At 42.0% G+C, this 24,705-nt stretch overlaps 1 protein-coding gene across 6 annotated transcripts in view; it reads right to left on the bottom strand.

Moving 5' to 3' along the window:
* The window catches only part of LOC147106041 (ataxin-7-like protein 1), a 371,841-nt gene that overhangs the window by 281,645 nt on the left and 65,491 nt on the right, over positions 1 to 24,705 (bottom strand). The window contains exon 3 of one of the 6 annotated variants that reach the window (XM_086008735.1): positions 3,559 to 3,663. The exons of the other annotated variants lie outside the window; for them this stretch is intronic. Coding sequence (XP_085864861.1) covers positions 3,559 to 3,663 — 105 coding nt within the window. The remainder of the gene's footprint in view (positions 1 to 3,558; positions 3,664 to 24,705) is intronic. 6 annotated transcript variants of the gene reach the window in all.

Below are 24,705 nucleotides of genomic sequence, written 5' to 3'. Positions count from 1 at the left end.
GATCCTGCCGATCACCTGACCTGCACCCAACCCGCGGCCCATGGAGCAGCATCATCAGCAAGAGCTCACAGGGTTAAATAATAAGTGGAAGAAAGCACACTGCAATGAAGAAGAAATAAACAAGGAGAGAAACTGAGCCTGGGTCGCCAATGAATGAATTAAAAAGGAATCAGAAAACGATCCTTCAACTATAGCATAGAAGGATTTGATAGGAAACTGGAAAGCCATGGACACAGGCTTGATGGAAGACCATAACTGTAACTGGTTAAGACATGCATGGTGCTGGACCTATCCAATAAAATATGAATCATCAAAGTGCTCAAGAACAGAGTTGGAAAGATGCGTAGTATAGCCAAGATGATTGCATGTGGAATGATTAAAGATTTAAGCCAGCCTTTTCAAGGTAGTGGATCGTTTAAAAATTAATGGCATAAATTTAGAATCTACTTCTTACAAAGATCTACTGAATTGCACCATCAAAAACTGACTGTGTTTATTGAAGGAATCCGATACAGACCTCCAGATTGACCGAAACCGTCCAGAATCAATTTCTGCAGCTTTAGCAAAGACTCACCTTTTTCTTTTCAAACACCAGAACAGACCATGTAAAATGTCATGTGTACAACAGCGCTTCTAGGAATCGAACATCACAGTTCATCACAGATGATGTTCTGAACAAGAGCAGATTGAAATTTCAAAATGAAAAATTCAGTGCAGAGACTGGCTTAAAGTTAAAGTCCAACCAAATAAGCTCAAGTTCAACGAAGTGAAATGGAACATCTAAGCCTCGTTCTTCCCAACAACTGTGCTGCAAAAAAAATCCCCACTTCATACCGTGCTCAAAGACAAACTCTGGCGTTAACCTCACTTCAAACACCTAGAATAAAATATTACTGTAATGATGCTGGCACCACAGAAAATACATTTTTTAAATTTGAAAAATTGCTGAAATTTCTGCATACTCTGTGAACTGAATTATATAGGCTGAAACTGTGCCTCACAAATTAGTGCAAACCTTGTAGACTGCTGGCACAACCCATCATTTAGTTCTGTTACAAAATACACCAACGAACAGTACAAACTATCAACTGTGTTTGCCGTTCTCAATTTCCTCCTTTCAATTACTTATTCTTCCATACAATGTCTATTAGTATTTTCAACATATTCCACTCTATGTCAAAACAATGTCATTAACACGTGGAGCTTTAGCTTCTCACAGCTCCATGGTATCAACGCACAACTTCACATAAAATGATGGAGTTAAAAACTTTCCCATTAAAATGTCTTTTGAAATGTTTTCAAAAAGTTTTCTTTCAAAAAAAATATGGGTTAAATTAAGGATTCATGGGATACAGTGATTCCTGAAAGACTCAACTGATGACTCTCAATGCTTCAGCTTTGGTACCGAGAAGCAAAGATTCCTTCCTGTGTGTACCCCAGTCATTCGAGATCTCGAGAAGCTAACAGCTATTTTCCTCTCAGTGAACTAATTGAAGCCTAGGACAACTCGGGTTGAAACTTAGCAGACCAAGCAACTGAAATGGCTTATCCAACCTCATCTTTACTGTTGTCTCTGCAATTATGTCATCAGCATTAAGAATGCTTCTTCAAAATCTCCTAACTATGTATTGAGATGCAACTATCAGTGTGTACTTTGTGGTCTTACAACCCCAGAACTTCTTGTTGGTGATATTAGCATATAAAACCTTGTACAGTATGATGTTTTTGTATCTGCTATTTTGGGAGAGGCGCTAACTGACTTAAAATGTGCACGTGTTAAAATAATGGATAAAAGATCATACGAGCACAGTAAGCATTCATCTGCTCATATCAATTTCTACACTACAGCAATTCAAGAAATACTTTTTTTAACCACAGAATGTATATTTTGATTAATTCCTGCCAAGGGAATGAAACTTCGTGCTATTACCTATTAGGAACACCTGGGAAAGATTTCATGTGTGTGCCAAGTCATTATATAAGTATAATAATCATGTTTATAAAGAATGGGTGTAAAATTTTGCTCCATTTAGTACAAAGAAGGAATATTTGTGATATGTGTTTAGTGATTTATAAATCATCAAAAGTCTATTTATTAGTTATACAAATAGAGTTGTGTTTTTTGATCAGTTGCAAATTTACATTTTTGGAATGGGCATCAAATTAAATATTAAGCAAATCCTCAGCTTACCAAATTGGCTGGTCTGTCCAAATACAGTACATTACACAGATAATCTGTTTGTTCATATCCTGTTCTTCACAAGGCCCTTGACATTGTTTCAACATTTTGTTCTTCAGTTTAATAGCTCGTCAACTGACATTTATTGGATGAAAAACAAGAGTTTATTCATTGCACGATGTGCAAGGTGCTCAATATATACTTGAGCAGCAAGTGGCAACATTTTTATCACCACGCATTAACCTTTTCTCATCCAAAGGGTTCACACAATCAGCTACAAATTTCAAATAGAAAATAATAAAGATTGTCTGATATTTAACCAATAGGTACATCCCAGGGGAGGAAGGAAAAGGAAATATGGTCCTGATAAGATTTCAATTTACGGAGTACTGGGCAATATATGGGAGTGATCCCAAGTCTTTGAAGATTAGTGTTTTATCATCAACCAATACACAGAAACAGAACTTTGGTTTTACCATCTGATCCCAAAGACTGTCCCTCTGACAGTGTAGCACCCATTCACATTGTGCTGAGCCATTGCTCTTAAGTGACCTCAATTCTCCTGAATGGGGCTGGAACCCACAACTGCCTGGTCGAGAAGCAAGAGCACCAGTGACCAAGCCAATTAACCCAACAACAATGGACGTTCCTTAAGATTTCTGAGAAGGAAAAATGGCGCCAAGCCCAAACACTGGATTGGATCAATTGTTCAATAATAGAATATTCAAATACACCAAAAGAAATCCATCAGAACAAACACGGTCTTAATTACATCAAAGATAAACAGCCGCCTATACAAAAACATGCTAAAATTCTCATGATGACCATTTATTCAACTCATAAATTATAAAAATGTTACACTAAACGTATTTAATTATTCAATAGCACTACCTATACATGTAGACACTGCTTATAGATCAAGTCCCAGATAATAATATATAGGAAATCTTGTTTAAGCGTGCTGCAGAATTTCAGTCAAGGAAACATTAAGCATTGGTTATTAATATACGCCACTTACTAAACTTAGCAATCGAAAGTGCTTTCATACCGTCTCCATATTTAGTAACCCTAAATGAAAATATATAAATGACTAATCATTTTGTTTTTGAAAAAAAAAACTTATGTATTCAAATTTACCGTTCAGTCTCCTTTGTTTCGATACCTTTATAATCTGGCCTGACTGGGATCAAAGGTCAGAATTTTTCATTATTTTCCTCCTCTTCACAGGTGCAGTATGAGCAAGAAAGTGGGGAAAGGTATTTTAGACCAAGTAGACCCAAATCTCAACTCAGCTCATCATACACAGGGGGTCTTGTATATGTTTGTGAACAGATGTACCTCTGCAAAGATCATTTGCATAGAACTATTCTGTAGCTTACCGCAGTGCCCATTGAAAGCTTGTGGCTTGACTACCTGGTTGCAGTGACTGCACACAACTAGGTAAAATTCATCATGAGCTGGACAGTGGCCAAACAAGTGCATATCTGTAACAGAAAGAATTTGTGTCATTGTGCTGCAGAGCTGTACATTCCAATATTACTGAGCATGCACAGTGGAAGACACAATTAAATGGACTTCTGATCCAAAACGTTTTTTGCAGAACTCTCGCCGTTTAATACGTACATCGGCAATAAAAGTTATAGTTGCACCGTTTTGACAAGAGAATGAAAAAGATAGTGGAGTGTGGTAGGTGGGGAGGGGGGTCAAAGACGTAATCAATGATCAAAAGTGAAACTGAGCCGTTTATGCAGGCAGTAGAACTGTTTGATGGTGCTGTGCACCCACAATACACTATCCTCCCCTCTGTTGTACTGTATGAAGTCTTAAGATGCTTAACCTGGTGGTCAATCTTCCCAGTTGGAATTTTTGTTTTCTATCACGGCTGCCAATTTTTTTCCTCATTACCATTATTAGAACCATAACGTTTTGCTATTTCATAGAATGTGATAGGAAGTATGAAAAAGACCCAAGCAAATAACAGATAATGGTCTTATTACGACAGAAAAAGCCAATTTTACTGAAAAGTGTTTTACCAGCAGCAATTCTGTACATTATAATTTGTCCCTTGTCCCGGTGGAAGCTCTGTTAAAGTCAGCAAATGACCCAAGATAAGAATTATTCGTCAATTCAAGCTACCTTGTAATTACCACACTTACCAGTACACGCATACGGGAAAGTTGTAAATGACAATTTTCTCAAACATTTTTTTTTAGAAATGGAGGGTGAGATGGCAGGGTGGGTTGGCACACTATCCTGATACTTTGGGCTCAAATTTCATCGGGCCGTTGAGGCGGGATTGGAGGCCTGTGGGGGGTTAAAATCGCGAAATCGGGGGGCACGAACTCATCCCGCCCCCAACCTGCCTCCATGCCCGTTTCTCAGAAGGCGGATATCCGACCTGTGCTGGGAGCCGCCTCCTCGAGGCGGGAAGGGGATTAGTGCCAATTAACTGCCTGTTAACAGGTAGTTAACAGGCAGTTTTTAGCCTAATCCCTATTTTCATTCTTGAAGTGTGGGATTCCCGACGGCTCCAAACCACGCCAAGTTAGCGAAGCGGACCATCGGGCTGAAGGACTTGGAGGGTTCGAGATGTCCGGTGTTCAGGTGAGTGATGGGTGCATGAGTGCAGAGGTAAGTGTGTTTGGTGTGTGTAAAGTGTTTAAAGAAGTTTTACTTACCTTTACAGCCTTCCTTCCTTCAGGTCTCGGGAGTCCCTCATCTCACCGGCACAGAAAGCAAAATGGCCGCGAGCTGTCAAAATCTGCAGCATTCTGCTTTCTGTTCTGGAGAGATCTCTAAATCAGCCTGAGAGGAAGGAATTAACTTAGAGTACAGATTGTCAGTGTTTGACAGCTTCAAAGAGCTGTCAAACGCTGATATTTCATCTGTCAAAAGCTCCTGACAGATGAAATATCAATCTGTGACGTCACCTGTTGCCGGGTGGCCCTTAATTGGCCTGCTGAGCCCACTGGGCGGGCTCAACAAGGTCAATCAAGTCAAAATCGTGTGGGTTGGCCACAACTCGATGGAGGCGGGACTACAACCCCGAAAGTTGTAGTCCCGCCTCCTACACGCCTCCATTGATAAAATCCAGCCCTATGAATCTAGCTGAAACTGACGGATGAAAGACAATTCTCTTTGTTAGCTGTAATTGAAATTAGTTTGAGCAGTCTAAACCCAGACCTCTGGATATAGGCCCAAAGCACAAAACTGCCTACAATTAAGTAAAACTATACAATTTTGTGCCAATTTCCCTCCAAATTTGTAAAGGTGGCTTATGCGTAAAAATCTAAACATTTACAGTACTTGTTGTAAGCAGTATTGTTCAGCACAATTTTGGGTCAGATTAGAAAAAAAACTGTATTCTGCATCAAACCTAAGTTCAACCTTGAGCTAAGCTTTAAACCCCACATCCTTTCTGTTGACACTAAAACCGCTTATTTCAATCTCTGCAACAGTGCCCATCTCCGCCCCTATCTCAGCCTCTCCACTGAAAACCTCATACATGCTTTTGTCATCTCCAAAATCAACTACTCTGACACGCTCCCTACTGGCCTCCCATCATCCACCCTCCATAAACTCCAACCTGTCCGAAATACTGCCACACACATCTTTCCGACACGAAGTCCACTCATCCATCACCTGGTCTTCACTTAGCTAGTTCTCTATCCACCAGCGCATTCATTTCAAAGTCCTTGTCCTCATTGTTAAATCCCTCCATCACCTCACCCACCCTAACTATACAATCTCCTCCAGTGCTATATCCACCACCAAACACTCCTTTCCTCTGACATTGGTCTTCCATACATCCCCTCCCTCCCTTCGCCCCACCATTGGTGACAGAGTGTTCAGCTGCTTCAGTGCTATTGTTTGGAACACCTTTGTTAAACCTTTTCAACAACTGCTCACATTTATATAGCACCTTTAACGTAGAAAAATATTTCACAGAAAGCATAATCAAAAAAAATGGATGCCAAGCCAAAGAAAGAGAGCGATTAGGAGGTGAGCAAAAGCTTAGTCAAAGAAGTGGATTTAAAGGAGGGTCTTAAAGGAGCAGAGGGAGCTGACAAGGTAGAGGAGTTCAGAGGAGGAAATTCCACAGCGTGGGACCTAGACAAATGAGGGAGAGGGGGGAATAAACAAGAGACTAAGGTCAGAGGAACAGAGTTTGGAGGGAGGGGGGTTCTAGTGCAGGAGAAAGTTCGAGATATGGAGGGACAAGACCACCTCTCTCTCCATCTTTAAAAACCTCCTCAGGGCCCTCCTCTTTAACCAAGTTTTCAGTCACCCCATCTAACCCCTCACTTTCTGGCTCAGCTTGCATCTACTTGTGAAATGCTTTGGAACTTTCTTTACATTAAAGGTGCTATATAAATGCAAGATGCTGTTGTACTTGACCTGTTTGTGCTTTACACCAGCACTGAAATCCCAGAATGGAGGCGTGTTCCACTTCATGGTATTGATGTTCCTTTACGAATGAGGGAGAAAAAAACGTTTTTCAAAACATCCGAGACTGGAATTTTTCAGACACGGACCTGTAGCCTGGGGTCCTTTCCAACAACAAGACTTTCTTTCCTCACACCGCTATGGGCAAACACTTAAAAAAAACTTCCTTGTCAGCTTATCCATCCATTTGATTCAACTTTCAAATACAAAAAAATAACGTTTTTCTCACTTCAGTGACTTTGACAAAAGCCAAGTGACACATTTATGGAAAAATGAAAACTCAAGACACTTCATAAAATCAGTTTGTCATGGATCCTAATCTTTCGTGACTAAAGTGAACACCTGACCCATGCAGAGGAACTGAACTGAAAGGATGTACATACAACAGTGGTATCTGTGAAACCTGGCACTGTATCTGACCCCAAGCAAAATGTCTTGGGCATTACTCTGTTAATGACACTGGGGTATTGGTTTTCAAATGCAAACAGAAGCCACTGAATCAAATGAAAGACACTGACCCTGAACTTTTTTGTTTGCAATTCATGGACAAATAAGAAACAAACAGATACCCTGTACTGTAATCTAGCTTTTCTTTCACTTTGACAGAAAAAAAACTAGGATGCTTCCCTTGTGCCACAGCACTGATGCTTTATACATATGTATTATTTAACATAGTCAAAAATTATATGTAGGTTAGGAACAGCACAAGTATACTAAGCTTTGACTTATATCAGTAAATGAGGTGGTACTACTGCCATCAGAGAGCAGCAAAAAACCAACTCAAGACGTGGTGTGGTAATGGTCCTCTGAAGGCAGCAGAGATGCCAAATTTTACTCCTGCCGTAGGCAGGCCGAGAGCTCATGCAGTTGTTTCTTGGCTGTGTTCCTGCTCTGAATTCTGCCCTGCAGTGTAAATACAGTGGAGCCCAGAGCACCAGCAGCCAACACAATGTGGTTCTGCAATATAAATAGGATATTCCTGAAACAGATTGTACCCTGAAAGTAATTGTTAATTTGCTGTACTTGGTTTGAGTCATTCACCCACCGAGAGCCTAAAATAACAATGGTGCACATTCTTATCAGAAGCCAAAGTCAAAATTAACCCCACTTTTAACTGTTAAATTTAAGTAACTTATAATTTTCCTATTTCCCTGCCTTTTGTGCAAAAAATTCATAATTTCTCATTGAAATCCTTTACAAAGATTATTGCTTAAGATAAAAAATCACGGGATTGGGGGTAATATTCTGGCATGGATAGAGGATTGGCTATCTACAGAAGGCAGAGAGTTGGGATAAATGGTTCATTCTCAGACTGGCAATCAGTAACTAGTGGTGTTCCGCAGGGGTCAGTGCTGGGTCCCCAACTCTTTACAATCTATATTAACGATTTGGAGGAGAGGACCGAGTGTAACATATCAAAGTTCGCAGATGGTACTAAGATGGGAGGGAAAGTAGTGAGGGAGGAGGACATAAAAAATCTGCAAGGGGACATAGACAGGCTAAGTAAGTGGGCAGAGATTTGGCAGATGGAATACAATATTGGAAAGTGTGAGGTTATGCACTTTGGCAGGAAAAATCGTAGAGCAAGTTATTATCTTAATGGCAAGAAACTGGAAAGTACTGAAGTACAAAGGGATCTGGGGGTCCTGGTGCACGAAACTCAAAAGGTTAGTATGCAGGTGCAGCAAGTGATTAAGAAGGCCAATGGAATGTTGGCTTTCATTGCTAGGGGGATAGAATATAAAAATAGGGAGGTATTGCTTCAGTTGTACAAGGTATTGGTGAGACCGCACCTGGAATACTGCATACAGTTTTGGTGTCCATACTTAAGAAAAGACATACTTGCTCTCGAGTCAGTACAAAGAAGGTTCACTCGGTTAATCCCGGGGATGAGGGGATGGACATATGAGGAGAGGTTGAGTAGATTGGGACTCTACTCATTAGAGTTCAGAAGAATGAGAGGCGATCTTATTGAAACATATAAGATTGTGAAGGGGTTGGATCGGGTGGATGCGAGGAGGATGTTCCCGATGATGGGTGAAACTAGAACTAGGGGGCATAGTCTTAGAATAAGGGGCTGCTCTTTCAAAACTGAGATGAGGAGGAACTACTTCACTCAGAGGGTGGTAGGTCCATGGAATATGCTGCCCCAAAAAGCTGTAGAAGCTACATCATTACATAAATTTAAAACAGAAATAGACAGTTTCCTAGAAGTAAAGGGAATTAAGGGTTACGGGGAGCGGGCAGGAATTTGGACATGAGTCTAGGTTCGGATCGGTCATGGCCCTGTGGGTAGCGGAGCGGGCCCAGGGGCCGTGTAGCCTGATCCTGCTCCTATTTCGTGTGTCTAATTCTGTTAGATTCAGGAGATGGTTCTGTGATAGTAGATTGGCGGTTAGGATCAGATCAGCCATGATCTTATTGAATGGCGGAGCAGGCTCGAGGGGCCGATTGGCCTACTCCTGCTCCTATTTCTTATGTTCTTATGTTCTTATGTGTGACTCATCCCTCTGCCCCAACAACACAAACTCGCTTCCGTTTATGCTTTTCATACTTGTGCCCCCCTGGCACACACCCTGATATTTCTTTCTGCCAATAACAAAATCCTGTTGACTTGACAGAGAGAGCATCTGAAGGGAGTCTGTGTCCACACCATCTTTTAGAAAAGTGGAGACAGCCAACAGAAGGATGAGTCACACTGCAACCACAATTCCGACTGCAAAGGATTTCAATGAGCAATTAGGATTTTTTTTCCACACAAAAGAGACAGGGAAATATGAAAATTATAAGTTACTTAAATTTAAGAGTTAAAGTGAGTTTCTTTTTTTTAAAATCTGATCTCCCCAATGTACTGCTGTTAAAAAGGCCTGCACCATTCTGCCAGATCATCTGGACAGAGCTGCAATGTTTGGACACCCTAGGCAATTTATGGTACCAAATGCATAAGACAATGTCCAGCCAAGAGTGTGTGTATGAACACAACACATACACTCCAACACTTATCCTACACCTACAGCACAGAAAGTCTAGATCAGATAATAGGAAGCTTCTTTCCTTGCGCTTCACTAAATTTATTTTTCCACCTACTCTGAAAGTTACAAGTAAATTTTCCTTCCTGGTGTTTGAATAAGACACATTTTGAGACACATTACACAATTAGCCTGTGCAAATGCACACACGCAGATCTGCATATGCTTACTAAACAATGCCACAGGCGTTACTAACAAAACAGTGCAATCTTAGCGACTGCCTATTAATTTCACAATGAGTGCCACTCTACTATTAATCCTCATTGTTATAACAAACCCATTACACACATTGAGGAAGAGAAAAACTGAACGTTTGATCCTGAAACCAAGACCGAAAGGGCTGGAAAATGGGAGAAATTATATATTTGTATATCACTTCAAATCCTCACTTGAGTCAATAGTCAAACCTTCTCTTTTGAGATATAGATACTGGTTTCTTTATCGAGTTTCTTTGTTTATTGTTTTACTTCTTGGCCCCTTTTGAAACTCAGAGACGGATAACAAAAGATAAGTAAAGATGAGGGAGGCCATTTAGTCCACCTCACTCACCCTTCAATGAAAACCTGTATTCCCTCCCACCACAACTGCCTCTTTAATGACACTGGAGTTTTTCACTACTTTACTACTCTACCATTCCAGGTATTAATCACGCTTTAATAAAAAAAACAGAAAATGCTGGAAATACTTAGCAGATCAGGCAGCATCTGTGGAGAGAGAAACAGAGATAACGTTTCAGGTCGATGACCCTTCAATCACTCTCCATTTGAACAAGTGCTTCCTGACTCGAGACCCGAGCTTGCCTTTTAGTAGACTGTACCTATACCTCCCTCATCTTGCATTCATTGTTCATCTTAAAATTGAGGTCAGGATTAATCTTTTCCACTCCATTCACTATCTTATAGGCCTCTAAAGATCTACAAACTGTATTACAGGAAACTTTCGTTTAACCGGAGATTAAATATCCGGAAAGCTCTATCCACCGGCAAAATTCAGGAGTCGGTTCAGATAAGTTTTTTTACTTTTCGTTGCTTTTTTTCTCCAGTCCTGGCTCTGCAAGCGTCTAGCTGAAGCTGTTGCTTAGCTACAGAGACGCTTGCAAGCTGCGCCGACTGTTTTGAAGCTGTTGCTAAGCAACAGGGTTTGTTGCTTCAGACGGAGCTCAGAAGCTCCATATGTTTTAACATTAGCGCTCGTTTTTCCGGCAATGTTGATCGACCGGCACCAGCTCGGTCCCGTCAGTGCCGGATACCAGAAAGTTTCCTGTACAATCAACATAAGAACCATCACTTGGCTGTTGCCCAGATGTTTGCACTAATGAAATCTGACTGGAAATGAAAGCCTGTCCCCGATGAGATAACTCGTCCCCAACCTGCTGTGTACCCGCCCATTGCCATTTATATGGCATCAGGTTTCTTGGCATCAGAGTGACCGGCCATGGCGAGACGGGACAATCATTAACCTATTTAAATTGGGCTCCCGCAGTTCAACTGGGATTGAACTTTTCTATGGTTTGCGCAAAGTAAACTTGTGTTGTGGCTGTTACAACTTGTGCTGTTCTGTGGTCGTCAGTACTCCGCTTATTTTGGGTGAACCATCAGTGTTCTCTAAAATACATCCTCTTTGTATAGGAATAAAAGACACTTACACCTGCAGTTCGCTCATCAGAGAAAAGCTTTCGTTTCCAGGCAGGTTGCATTAGTGCAAACTTTTGGGCAACAGCCAAGTGATGGCTCTTATGTTACCAAGATCCATGATCTTTTGTTCAATTCACTTTTCCTTACACCGCTGCAGTCCTTGTGGTGACGATGCTCCCACAATGGTGTTGGGTAGGGGATTCCAGAATATTGATGCAATGACAATGAAGGAATGGCAACATGTTTCCAAGTCAGGACGGTGTGCGACTTTGAGGGGAACTCAAGAGCCAATGGTGTTCAGCTGTGGACCAGCTCGAGTTAGAGGGACTCCTTCAACAAAACAATTCATAGGTGGTCTGAGCCGGCCCCTCACTAAAGATATTCTGTGGGAGGGAGAAAATCCTTGGCCTGGTGTGGACTACTCTGCGGATGCTGGCTCTGCGTTTGATGATGTAACTTGCAAGCTGTCTGATGAATCTCGTGAAGGTGATTATAAATTTGAGGGCCTCTAGTGTTTTGTTTACTGTTTATTGAATTCACGTTTTCCACTTCAAGCAGTTCAGTAAAGATTTGTTACATCATCCTCGAGTTTCTTGCCAATAATTTTCATTATCTGCACATAATGGCCCGGAATTTGCAGTGGGTAAAAACAGTGAACGAACAGCGTTCGCTATTATTACCCCTTTGAAACTGACCGCAACTTCAGAATTTAGCGCATGTGCATCGTAACGCGGAAATCCTGAAGTTACATCGAATGACACAGAATTTAAAGCACAGAAACAGGCCATTCGGCCCCAACAGGTTCATGCTCCACACGAGCCTCCTCCCACCCGAATTCGTCTAACCCCATCAGCATCCGTCTATTCCTTTCTCCCTCAAGTACTTATCTAGCTTCCTCTTAAATGTATTTATACACAAGGATAGAAAACTTCAGTCTTGTAAAAAACAAGCAAAAATAAAGCAAAGGATGAGAAAGATCAATAGTCTGGTGCCAGTTCCTGCTGTTTTTCAATTCTACCATATTTGCACATTGGAACATTCTGTGCTCACACTACTTTATTTAGTAATAATCAATGATCAGTTTTGCCTTGCTGTAGTTATGGATTCACTGAAATAACACAAAACGGTCTAGTAATTTCAACAAAAGTTTAAGAATAATCGGAACACGTCAGTTCAGTTAGTGCTGTGGACAGTCATAGAATTATAGAAACTTACAGCACAGAAGGAGGCCTTTCGGCCCGTCGTGCCTGTGCAGGATCTTAGAAAGAACAGTCATGCTCAGTCCCACATTCCCGCTTTTTGTCCGTAACTCTAAGTTCATCATCCTCAAGTACCTGTCCGACTCCCTTTTAAAATTATTTATGGAATCAGCTTCCACCATCTTTTCAGGTAGAACGTTCCAGATCCCGACAACTCTCGGAGTGAAAAAATTTCTCATCTCCCAACAGATCTTTGCCAATGATTTTAAGTCTATGACCTCTAGATATTGAGCCACTCACCAGAGGAATAGCTTTTCTCTATCCACTCGATCAAAACCTCTCATCATCTTGAAAACCTCTATTAGGTCACCTCTTAACCTTCTCTGTTCCAAGGAGAACAGTCCTAACTTTTCCAACCTCTCCTCATAACTGAAGGCCCTCATCCCTGGTAACATCCTGGTAAACCTCCTCTGTACCCGTTCTAATCTTTCATGAAGTGTGGTGCCCAGAATTGTCCACAATACTCCAGCTGAGGGCTAACCAGTGATTTATAAAGTTCTAGCTTGATCGCTTTGCTTTTATATTCTATTCCTCTATTTATAAACCCTCAAAGGGCCAAATGGCCTACTCCTGTTCCTATTTCTTATGTTCTAACCCAGATGCCTTTTTAACTACCTCATCAACTTGCCCTGCCACCTTTAAGGATTTGTGTATTTGGACACCAATGTCTCTCTGCTCATCTACACTTTTCAAAATCATGCCATTTAAAGTTTCAGTCAGTTATTCACTGCTCCGACACTGGCTGCGCTGTGCCCACCTAGGCGCACCCCCCCCCCCCCCCCCCATAACCAGCACTCAGTGTAATCAGTGAAACTGAGGAAAACTTGGGCTTTTCCACGGTAATATCGCTGTTAAACATCCCCTTAAAAGTCGACTTTGTTGGATTAGGTGTAACTGGGGTTTTAACAGCGTATTGATTGCTAAACAAACGTCATGGCCCTGAAAAACTAATTTTAATTTTGTGGAGTTTCAAATTTCTCCATTATGATAAAAATTACAATTTTTAAGAAACCTAAAAAAGAATATTTTTAAAAATTATATTTTTTTAAAGTTTGTTCATATTTATTTCAGGTTCACCTTTTCCCCACATAAGAACCTCAACCTTTGTTTTGCTCTCTGCATTGTGACTGCTGTGACAAGCTGTCTAAGCAGCCAGAGGGATTCCCACTAAACTACGCTGATCTCAAAAGCCGAACGTCTCGCCACAGAGATCGTGAGATCTTTGTGGGCAGCTTTCTTCGGGGGCAACGGCGAATGCCTTTGCTTTGCCCCGACCACACTTATGGGCCATTACGTATTACAACTTTTGGCAATTTTTTGGAGCAGGAAGAAAAGTGAATGTTATACAGCACAATTTACTATAAATTAATAAAGGAATCAGGTGTATTTATTGTGGTTTTTGGTAAGCAAATGTTCCTGGTGTTTAAACATTCATGATAAATACACACCTTCAAGTTCACTATCATCACTAGGTCAGCTTTCTAGTTGTACAATGTTTTTCTGTCGTCGTTCGATCTTCATAGCATTTTCAGTTCTACTGCTCTGATCACTGTGCTCTATAAGTTGCTTTGCAGATCCCCTGGCTCCTGAACAGCAGGTCAGCTTGCAACTTGGTATGATTGAAAATGATAGATCACAGCTACATAAAACAGACTGGCCTCCTGAAAACTGTGTTAACACAGTATTAAGAGTCTTTTTCTACAATTTCCCGCAATTCAATTTTGTTCAGTCCATTCACTTTCTCATAACCAGCCAACTGCACTCCACTCATAGAATCATAGTTACAGCACAGAAGGCCCATTGTTGGTTCTTTGAAAGAACTATCTAATTAATCCCACTCCCCCCGCTCTTTCTCCACAGCCACGCAAATTTGTCCTTTTCAAGTATACATCCAATTCCTTTTTGAAATTTACTGTTGAATTTTTTCCCACTATTCTTTCAGGCCGTGCATTCCAGATCGTAACAACTCGCTGTGTAAAACAAATTCTCTTCATCTATCCTCTGGTTCTTTTGCCAATTATCTTAAATCTGTGTCCTCTGGTGACCAACCTACCCGCCAGTAGAAACAGCTCCCCCTTATTTACTCGACCAAAACCCATTATAATTTTGAACACCTTCATTAAATCTCCCCTTAACCTTCTCTGCTCTAAAGAGAACAATGAAAAGTCTCCACAGATTCCGCCTGACCTGCTGAGTGTTTCCAGCATTTTCTGTTTTTATCCCAGCTTCTCTAGTCTCTCCACATAGTCCCTAATACTTGGTATCGTTCTCCTCTGCAGCCTCTCCAATACCTTGACATCCTTTCTAAAGTGAGCTGCTCAGAATTGGGCACAATATTGAGGACTAGCCAGTGATTTATAAAGGTTTAGCATTAACTTCTTGCTTTTGTGCTCAGAAGTACCTCAACAGTTGGTACTTCCCCATCCAAAGATTTCCTTCTTGAATTACTCTCCTACCTGGAGTAGGATTAGGATTAGGAGCTGGATTTTCTGTGACCCTCAAAAACAGAATTAAATGACAAATAGATAACAAATTCTTGTGACAACTACTGAAATGCATACAGTTTCTCTTCACTGTACATCAGTGATTTGTATACAGGACTAGAGGTTGTGGTGTCCAGATTTTCAAGCAATACTAAAACAGAAGGCCCAGTAAATAATTTTGAAGACAGAAGGAAGCTACATGGGGATATTGATAAGGTGGTGAATGGGCAAAAAAGTGGCAGATGGAATTCATTGTCGAAGTAATAGACAGGGTACAGTACAGAGTCACTAGGATGCCTGAAGTGAGGAAATGCAAATACAAAGTAAGACTTAAAAAATTGGTGCTGTTTTTGTTGGACCAGAAGGGGTAATTTGGTGGAGGTGTTTAAAATTATAAAACAATAAAGGGTAGAAGGAGATAGACATGGGAACATAAGAATTGCTAGACAAAAAAAGACCAAGGTCCATCTAATTCGCCTTCTACCATCCAGGTAGTCGTATGATAATGGAGTTGTTGGCTATTCATAGCGATCAATTTCTATTAATTAGTCTACAACAGAACCAGACATGGCACGAGGAAAAGCCCAGTGGTGGAGAGCTATGGGAACCAGAGGTCTAAAGTCACCTTTTTCCTCCCAAGCACGCTACACTTACCAAATGATGCATCTCAAATTATTCATATACTGTTAACCCAGACAGTTTCCAATAGTTGGCGTAAATATAAGGGGACAGATTTTGCAGAGGGTATGATGGCATCCTCTGGCAGTAAGCCATCATACCACCTTTGACATTGACCGCAAGTCCGGGATTTCTGCATGCGCATACGCTAGATCCCGAACTTGCGATCTGCCTTGGAATTCCCAATTGCTGGAGCAGAGTTGGGCGAACTGCCCACCAACTGCCCAGCAATTACATCCAGAAATGTTACGGTTAGTGAAAGCAGGCACAGGAGCCAGTTTCACTGTGAAAGGAACCCATTTGAGTGTGTCTGAAAGGATTGTTAACCGTTCTGGTATCACTTCACAATAATATACATGTACCGAGTGACAACATTTAGAAACATTAAAAATATGAAATATGACAATTAATATTCAAAATTATCAATGTTTTCTGCAATCCAATTGTATGATCAAGAATTGGGCATTCAGCACAGATCTTTTATACTTCCTCCAAATGATGTATGACATAAAATCATTTTGCTATTGAATTGTTTTATTTAATACATTTAAAGCTGCCCCACAGCTGGTGCGCTACGTGCATGGTGTATAGTAAATCAAAAAGATCATTGCCAACGCCTTTCAGTGCTGTTAAATCGCAATCTGTCATAATGGACCTTTGACAGGATATTAAATACTAGCCTTAAAAGAATAAAAAATGTACCCGATTTACATAAAATAAATCCGAACACATCTTTAATTTAAAAAGCCGGGATGTTTGAAGTACAGCACAGGTAATTCTTCGGGCTAGCAAAACATTCTACAACACTCTACAATACTCCTTAGTGCAAATAAGAAAAGGAACATGTTTCTTAGCATGAAATATAAATAACGTAACATTTAATATACTTCCCAAGTGATAGAAACTGCTTTAACCTCAATAGAAGGTTGAACAGCTAAACGACTTATTTCACTTTAATAAATGGTCAAAGGACGAGAATCTTTCCATTGACCTCAAATTATCTTTTTTAACTTTCAAATGGAAAACGGATGCCAAATTATTGTTGGTATTTTGTTACATAATTTTAACAAAATGCTGATGTATGAAATAAGTCCAAATACCAATTTAATTAAAAGTTTTTAAAATGTAATTTCAATGGAAGAGACGGAAAGAGGTTTCTATGGGTGTGGCTTAGTTTTGACAGATTTTTGTGGGCGTGTCTTCCCTTACACATAGGCTGTACGCTGCACTCCAGGCCTTCGTGATGTAATAGCTATGCCGCCAACCACAATCTTCAGGCCAAGATTATATAGAAGACACTTAGGACAGAGAGCAGGAACAATTTTCTATCCACAGAAAATTATGAAGCCGTGGATTGCACTACTGGAGTTAGCAGAGATCATGTCAACATTTTAAGAATAGGGTACATAGGTGATTGAAGGAAAGGGGGAATAAAGGGATACGGGATTGGACGGGCGTATGATCTGCAGTTTGGGTCTCAAACCGTCAGCTGCTGGGGTGGGGGGAGGGGCGGGGGTTGTACTTCTGGGTGACATTGTTACTGTTTACACGCTATCTTTAGCATCATGATAAACCGCTTCACAGCAGCACGGAGTGTGAATGCACCTTTAATTACTATCTTGCCAACCAGCAGAAGCAATCACTAGTTCTCATATAACCCTTCAGCATCTTAATATCTCAATCAGGTTACTTCAACCTTCTCAGCTCTAGTGGAAAAAAAACACCAACTTCTCAAGTCTCTCTCCATAACTGTAACCCTTCATCCCTGGTTACCTCCTGCACTTCACCCTTTCCATTGCTTTTATCTTTTTTCGATAACGGAGTGCCCAAAACTGTACACAATATTCCAATTAAATTAGTCTAAACTGGTACCAGCCGCAAACTTCAGTGTCATTCCTCTTGTGCCTGCATCTTTAATAGAGTTTTAAAACACAATTAACAGGAGATTAATACTTCAAGTAAAATCAAATTGAATCAAACAATCCTGATACGTGTGCAAATGTTTAGTGTTGCTGATTCCCTTGAGCAAAGTCTCATTAGCAGAGAATAAAATTGATACCTGTCTATTTGGATATGCAACAACTGGCAGCTTCTTAAACTGCCTTGAAAATGTATTACCATTTTAATGAATATGAACAGAAGGTAATTTGAGAGATAAATAGTCCATTTTTTTCAGACCTAAACAATAAAATGACATGTGCCCTCTGTTCTAATTCAAATCTGTGTGACAGAAACATTTTATTTATGGGCATCACATTTATATACTTTTAAGGAGCATCCATCGTGCGGAGTTGACAACAATTTGCAGACAAATCCAATGTGCGGCATCAAAACAAAAACAAAAAGTTACCCTGCAGTGGCAAACGTCTTTTTCACGGGGAGTTGGAGGAGGGGAGCCAGAGGATTCTGCATTAGTGCCGTGCTTGCTACTAGCTGTCTGCTCAGTCGAAGCATTACAACATTTGATGCTTCAGTTGTTGCAATGGAAACCTTGCGACAGGGACACAGATAATAGCGCACACTGTGCACTGAGAAAAAAAAAACTGCAAAATTCAACAACTATAGTGTGATACTGTGCAATGATACCTTCAGGACTCCACATTAGTTCTCTGTTAAGGCTCTAAACAAACCACATCTGCAATGGTTTGTGCAGTCTGCAGAATTCCATTGTCTAGAAATACTTAGCTCCTATTATCGTGTCATTAGTACTGAAATTGCCACTTCTAAGAACACTTAATTAAATAGTGTTCTAGGGACTGGATTTTCTCTGCGGTGTCGGGATCGTGGCGGGATAGCTGGTTGGCAGGTTCCATTCCCACTCCCTGCTGCAGCTACTCTGTCAAAGGGATTTTCCCTTGATTGGTCTTGTTAAGCCTGCCCTGCGGGCTTCTCGGCCAATTAACAGGAAGCGGGGCCGATGACGTCATTTGATGACGCATCATCAACTGGTTTCCTTAAAGGGACCACGTCCACATGGAGTTTGACAGTTGTTCTGTCAGTGTTTGACAGCATTGAGGTGCTGCAAACACTGACAAGCACTGCACAAAGGTGGACGCTTGCACTCAGGCTCTCCAATGACTCCCTCCATATGCGTATGGAGGGAATCACAGCATGTAGAGAGGTTCTCTTCCCTTCCAAGGGCGGAAGAGACCTCCCCAGGACACCAACACAGCCTGGTTGCACATTGCACAGGAAGGCAAAAGCAGGGATGTCGTCAGGAGTTCCTGGCTGCAGTGGCACCAACATGTCAATGATCTCAATGGATCACGAAACGTTACTGCAAAGCCACACTCAAACTCACCCTGCTGTGCCTCTCATCACATCCCAATCACTCTGCCTTCCCTACCCTACTCCTGCACATCCTTACTCACACCAACTTACCATGCACCTCCACCCATCCCTGTCTACATTATCACTTCCCCATCTCACTAGCCACCCCTCACACTCACCCTCATTCTACTTCAAGCATACCAACTAACAACACATAAGGGTAGGCAGTTGAGAGGTTTAGCCAATGTCCATGTGAAGTTTCTGGTAATGTGTTGTCATACAGTGAAATCTATATTTTCAACATTGCCCCTTATTGGACAGATCAGTGCGCACCTTGAGAAGTGTCTTATTGAGTTACAGTGAATGTTGAGATGTAACTCTGCGCCCCGCTATAGTGATGGGTGTGTATAGAATGGCTTGGACATTAAAGGGATGCTTTACGGTGCTGGTGTGGGATGGTGTCAACCTGGCGCATCATGTGGCAGCCAGGGTTTACAGCGTCAAGTGAAGAAAATCTAGCCATGGTGCTGCCATCGCTGGCCTCCCGGGCAACAATGTTGTCAGGGGCTGATGCCCTGTGTCCTATGCAGCATCAGGTGATGGCGGAGAAGGTTAGTGATATTGTTGGTGATGTTGTTGTGCCTGGTGATGTTGGTGTTGGGGCTGATCGTGGAAGGATTCGGAGGACCAAGGTCTGATTGTTTCATAGGCTCCGATGTTGCTGCAATAGATGGCAGCTGCAAGTGAGATGACAGAAGCGATCTGTCAATGGTGAGAGAGGTTCTCCCAATGAGGTGGCACTGGACATACAGTTGGCTCTAAACATTTGCAAGCTAAAGAAATCTTTATATGTATTAAAAATGCAGTAACCAACAGTTTCTGCGCTCTGAAACTCACCATCTGCAACATGGCATCCTTGACACCACTTCTGCAGCTGTCAGCTTTTCACAAACATCAGGGCAGACTCAAAGCACGACAGGTTGAGCTGGCGTGTTCCCCGAACAGCGGATAACCCTTGGGGGAGCACGTAAAATTGGAAGGAATCCTTAAAATACCATTAAATTGGCTCTTAAGATTTAATGAGCTCAATTGTCTCCCCGCCGCTTGGTGTCGTGTCTGTTCAGTGCTGACAGACCCGACACCTGGGAGACTTGTGTGGAGGCGGGTTGACAGCGGGTTTTCTACCCGCGGTTAATCTTTGTTATTTTGACAGCGGACCCACCTCCAAACCCGCCCTCTCAGTGCTGGCAAAATCAAGCCCTCAGTCTCAAATGTCCAAAAATGTTTAAGTCTCTGTAATTGTGTATGTAATTCAGTATGTAATTGTGCAGTCCACATCCAGAGAGTTTTCCTGTGAACAACGTCTTAACCATACCAACAATCGCTGCAGATTTGATACTTGAAAGAAAATTGCCCAAAACAAACATCAGGAGGTAAAGTTTCCGCTTCGGGCGCAATAGGGAAACTGGCGCAAATTGCACTTGAAATTGCCCTGCTTTTCCAAAGTGAAGTTGCGGCTCAAGTTTCCGCCCAAACTTATTTGCATAATCACAAACGTAAAATCTCCCATGAACCTGCACAATCGGGCAGCGTAACAGACGTAATTGTTTATTTTATCTTTGCATTAAAAAAAATTCATTGATGTATTTAAGAGTGCTAAGAGTTTTATTTATGCAGCTGAAAATGGGTTTATCACAAAAAATAAGCATTTTTAATAAGTGTCTCTTCCTTCACCTGAGTAACTTGATTTTAAATCACTGAACATGACTTAAAAAAAATATACTGAACCATTTACTAGTTTCATTGACAAACATTAGTCAGTTGCTTAGTAAGTTAAATATTTTTTAACAAATGTAAAAACTTTTAAAACCTGCCTACCAGTGCCTGCACCTAAAAAAACAAGCTCAATTTGAAGAGCCTCCTCGAACAGCTGCAATCGGCGGAAACTCGCCATCCTCGTTATTTCGATCTGGGGGTGTTTCCAATTTCATGGCAGGCGACTTTCAGCGTTAAAGATCGCGGAAACTTGATTTACGCTTGAAGTAACCTGCGTTTAAAATTCTGTGATCTTTTGCGCTGGTTTCATCGATTTCAGCCAGAATGAGTCAATATGCATCTCATTTTTCCAGCTATTCAAATACATTACAATAATGATAGCTAACTGTGCTAGGGTGACATAGTCCTCAGGGATTACGATCATCATGACATAGTCCTCAGGGATTACGATCATCATGACATAGTCCCCAGGGATTACGATCATCATGACATAGTCCCCAGGGATTACAATCATCATGACATAGTCCTCAGGGATTACGATCATCATGACATAGTCCCCAGGGATTACAATCATCATGACATAGTCCTCAGGGATTACAATCATCATGACATAGTCCTCAGGGATTACGATCATCATGACATAGTCCCCAGGGATTACAATCATCATGACATAGTCCCCAGGGATTACGATCATCATGACATAGTCCCCAGGGATTACGATCATCATGACATAGTCCCCAGGGATTACGATCATCATGACATAGTCCCCAGGGATTACGATCATCATGACATAGTCCCCAGGGATTACAATCATCATGACATAGTCCCCAGGGATTACGATCATCATGACATAGTCCCCAGGGATTACAATCATCATGACATAGTCCCCAGGGATTACAATCATCATGACATAGTCCCCAGGGATTACGATCATCATGACATAGTCCCCAGGGATTACGATCATCATGACATAGTCCCCAGGGATTACGATCATCATGACATAGTCCCCAGGGATTACGATCATCATGACATAGTCCCCAGGGATTACGATCATCATGACATAGTCCCCAGGGATTACGATCATCATGACATAGTCCCCAGGGATTACGATCATCATGACATAGTCCCCAGGGATTACGATCATCATGACATAGTCCCCAGGGATTACGATCATCATGACATAGTCCCCAGGGATTACGATCATCATGACATAGTCCCCAGGGATTACGATCATCATGACATAGTCCCCAGGGATTACGATCATCATGACATAGTCCCCAGGGATTACGATCATCATGACATAGTCCCCAGGGATTACGATCATCATGACATAGTCCCCAGGGATTACAATCATCATGACATAGTCCCCAGGGATTACAATCATCGTGACATAGTCCCCAGGGATTACGATCATCATGACATAGTCCCCAGGGATTACAATCATCGTGACATAGTCCCCAGGGATTACAATCATCGTGACATAGTCCCCAGGGATTACGAACATCATGACATAGTCCCCAGGGATTACGAACATCATGACATAGTGCCCAGTGGTTACGATCATCATGTTTTACATTTTAAAAGGAACGATGTAGAGATAAAAGCTAAACTAAATGAATTAAATGCTGGGCAAAAGGTAACTTCGGAGGTGCAGCAACTTCCATTCTGTTGGAGTCTCTGAAGTCTGTCTTTCACTGTCTGGAGTCCACACATACTATTGCAGATAAAGCACATGAGCTGATATGTTATACTTAATGGTGAGTTCTGGATCACGGTGGCGTAGTGGTTAGCACTGTTGCCTCACAGCGCCAGGGACCCGGGTTCGAATCCGGCCTCGGGTGACCGTCTGTGTGGAGTTTGCACATTCTCCCCGTGTTTGTGTGGGTTTCCTCCGGGTGCTCCGGTTTCCTCCCACAGTCCAAAGATGTGCGGTTAGGTTGATTGGCTATGATAAATTGACCCTTAGTGTTAGGGGGATTAAATACGTGGGGATAGGGTGGGACATGTGTAGGGGTTACGGGGATCGGGTGGGATATGTGTCGGTGCAGGCTCGATGGGCCGAAATGGCCTCTATCTGCACTGTGGGGTTTCTGTGATTTCTGTGTGACTTGTAACAGCTTAATGAGAGTGTATTAGGCTGGATGCCCATGTTCCGGGACTGAACAGATGTGAGCTTTGTACAGTCTGGGGAAAGTGCTGGGGCTCACTCTGTGCTTCTTTCCACAAAGGATTTGCAATTGGCCCAGCGGTTATGTTACCAATGTGCCACGTCCAATCCATATTCCTGTGGAAAACTATGCCCAGCATCATCTGTTCTGATGATAACCTGAAACATTAACTCTATTTCTCCACCGATATTGACAACCTGCTGAGTGTTTCCAGCATTTGCTATTTTTATATCATCTGCTCTTTGTTGGTTTTGACAACAGCTCAATCCTTACATCCCATTCCTTGTGCTTGTTTCTTTCGGCAAATAGCATGCACTGTGATTTTTTGGGGTTCGTTAATTGGCTGTAAAGCACCTTGGGGTGTCTTGAAGTCGTAAATGGCGCTATATAAATGCAAGACTTTCTTTCTATTGGCATCCCTATTCTTCCAGATCATTCAGCCATCTCGAGTTTTTCTAATGTAATTTCTTAGTTGATGGAGGATACCCAAAAAGCAATGTCATTGATAAACTGTGAGCAAGCCCCAATCCTTTGCTCAAATGTTAGCATGATATCGACATAAATGAGGGACAGGAGGGGCTGACAACTTCTGCTGTTGAGAAAACCTGGTGGAGACGGCTGTGCCCACTCTGATATCAATTGTGCACTTTGCCGGGTAATTCTATATCCATCTAATGACTTCACCGGGAATGTCAAGATGGGAGATTGTGGATTGTGCTAATACTAGTCAAATGGCTTTTCCATATCCAGCTCAACCGCAATGTGCACCCTATCTTGTTAAATGCTCTGAGATTTTGCTCTGACAGACGCAGCAAGTTGTCACTGAGGCTTCTTCCTCTCCCGAATGCTGTTGAAGAAGTCAATGTCCTCAAGATGACTTTGGAGGTGGTATGTGAGACAATCCAGAACAGGGGGGCATAACCTTAATAGGAGAGCTAGGCCATTCAGGGGTGATGTCAGAAAACACTTCTTTACACAAAGGGTAGTGGAAATCTGGAATTCTCTCCCCCAAGAAGCTGTTGCAGCTAGGTTCAATTAAAAATGTCAAAACTGAGATTGATATATTTTTGTTAGGCAAGGGTATTAAGGGTTACGGAACCAAGGCGGGTAGATGGGAGTTAAGATACAGGTCAGCCATGATCTAATTGAATGGCGGAACAAGCTCAAGGGGCTGAATGGCTAACTCCTGTTCCTATGTGATGAATCTCTCCAGCAGCATTCGTAGCAGCCCAACAGGCCAATGGGCTGGTATTCGCTGGAATCACACAAGTCTTTGCCTGATTTGTGCGCCACTGTGACCACATCTGATCTCCAACATCTTTAGAAATGGTTCAGCATTAAAGACGTGATGAAGGTCTCAGATGCCACATCTCAGCTGATGATACCATCACAGAAATCACAGAAACCCCACAATGCAGATAGAGGCTATTTCGGCCCATCGAGCCTGCACCGACACATATCCCACCCGATCCCCGTAACCCCTACACCAACACATATCCCACCCTATCCCCATAACCCCACATATTTAATCCCCCTAACACTAAGGGTCAATTTATCATAGCCAATCATCCTAACCCGCACATCTTTGGACTGTGGGAGGAAACTGGAGCACCCGGAGGAAACCCACGCAAACACGGGGAGAATGTGCAAACTCCACACAGACAGTCACCCGAGGCCAGATTCGAACCCGGGTCCCTGGCGCTGTGAGGCAACAGTGCTAACCACTATGCCACCGTGCTGCCCTCTCCTGGGGCTTTCTCTTGCATGTTCCTCAGCCTCAACT

Source organism: Somniosus microcephalus, chromosome 16, assembly GCF_052327205.1.
Source record: "Somniosus microcephalus isolate GS21.2 chromosome 16, FLI_Smic_1.0, whole genome shotgun sequence".
In the NCBI taxonomy this organism is placed as follows: Eukaryota; Metazoa; Chordata; class Chondrichthyes; order Squaliformes; family Somniosidae; genus Somniosus; species Somniosus microcephalus.
Note: the sequence above shows the minus strand (reverse complement) of the source record. Positions and strands in the feature narration are given on the sequence as shown.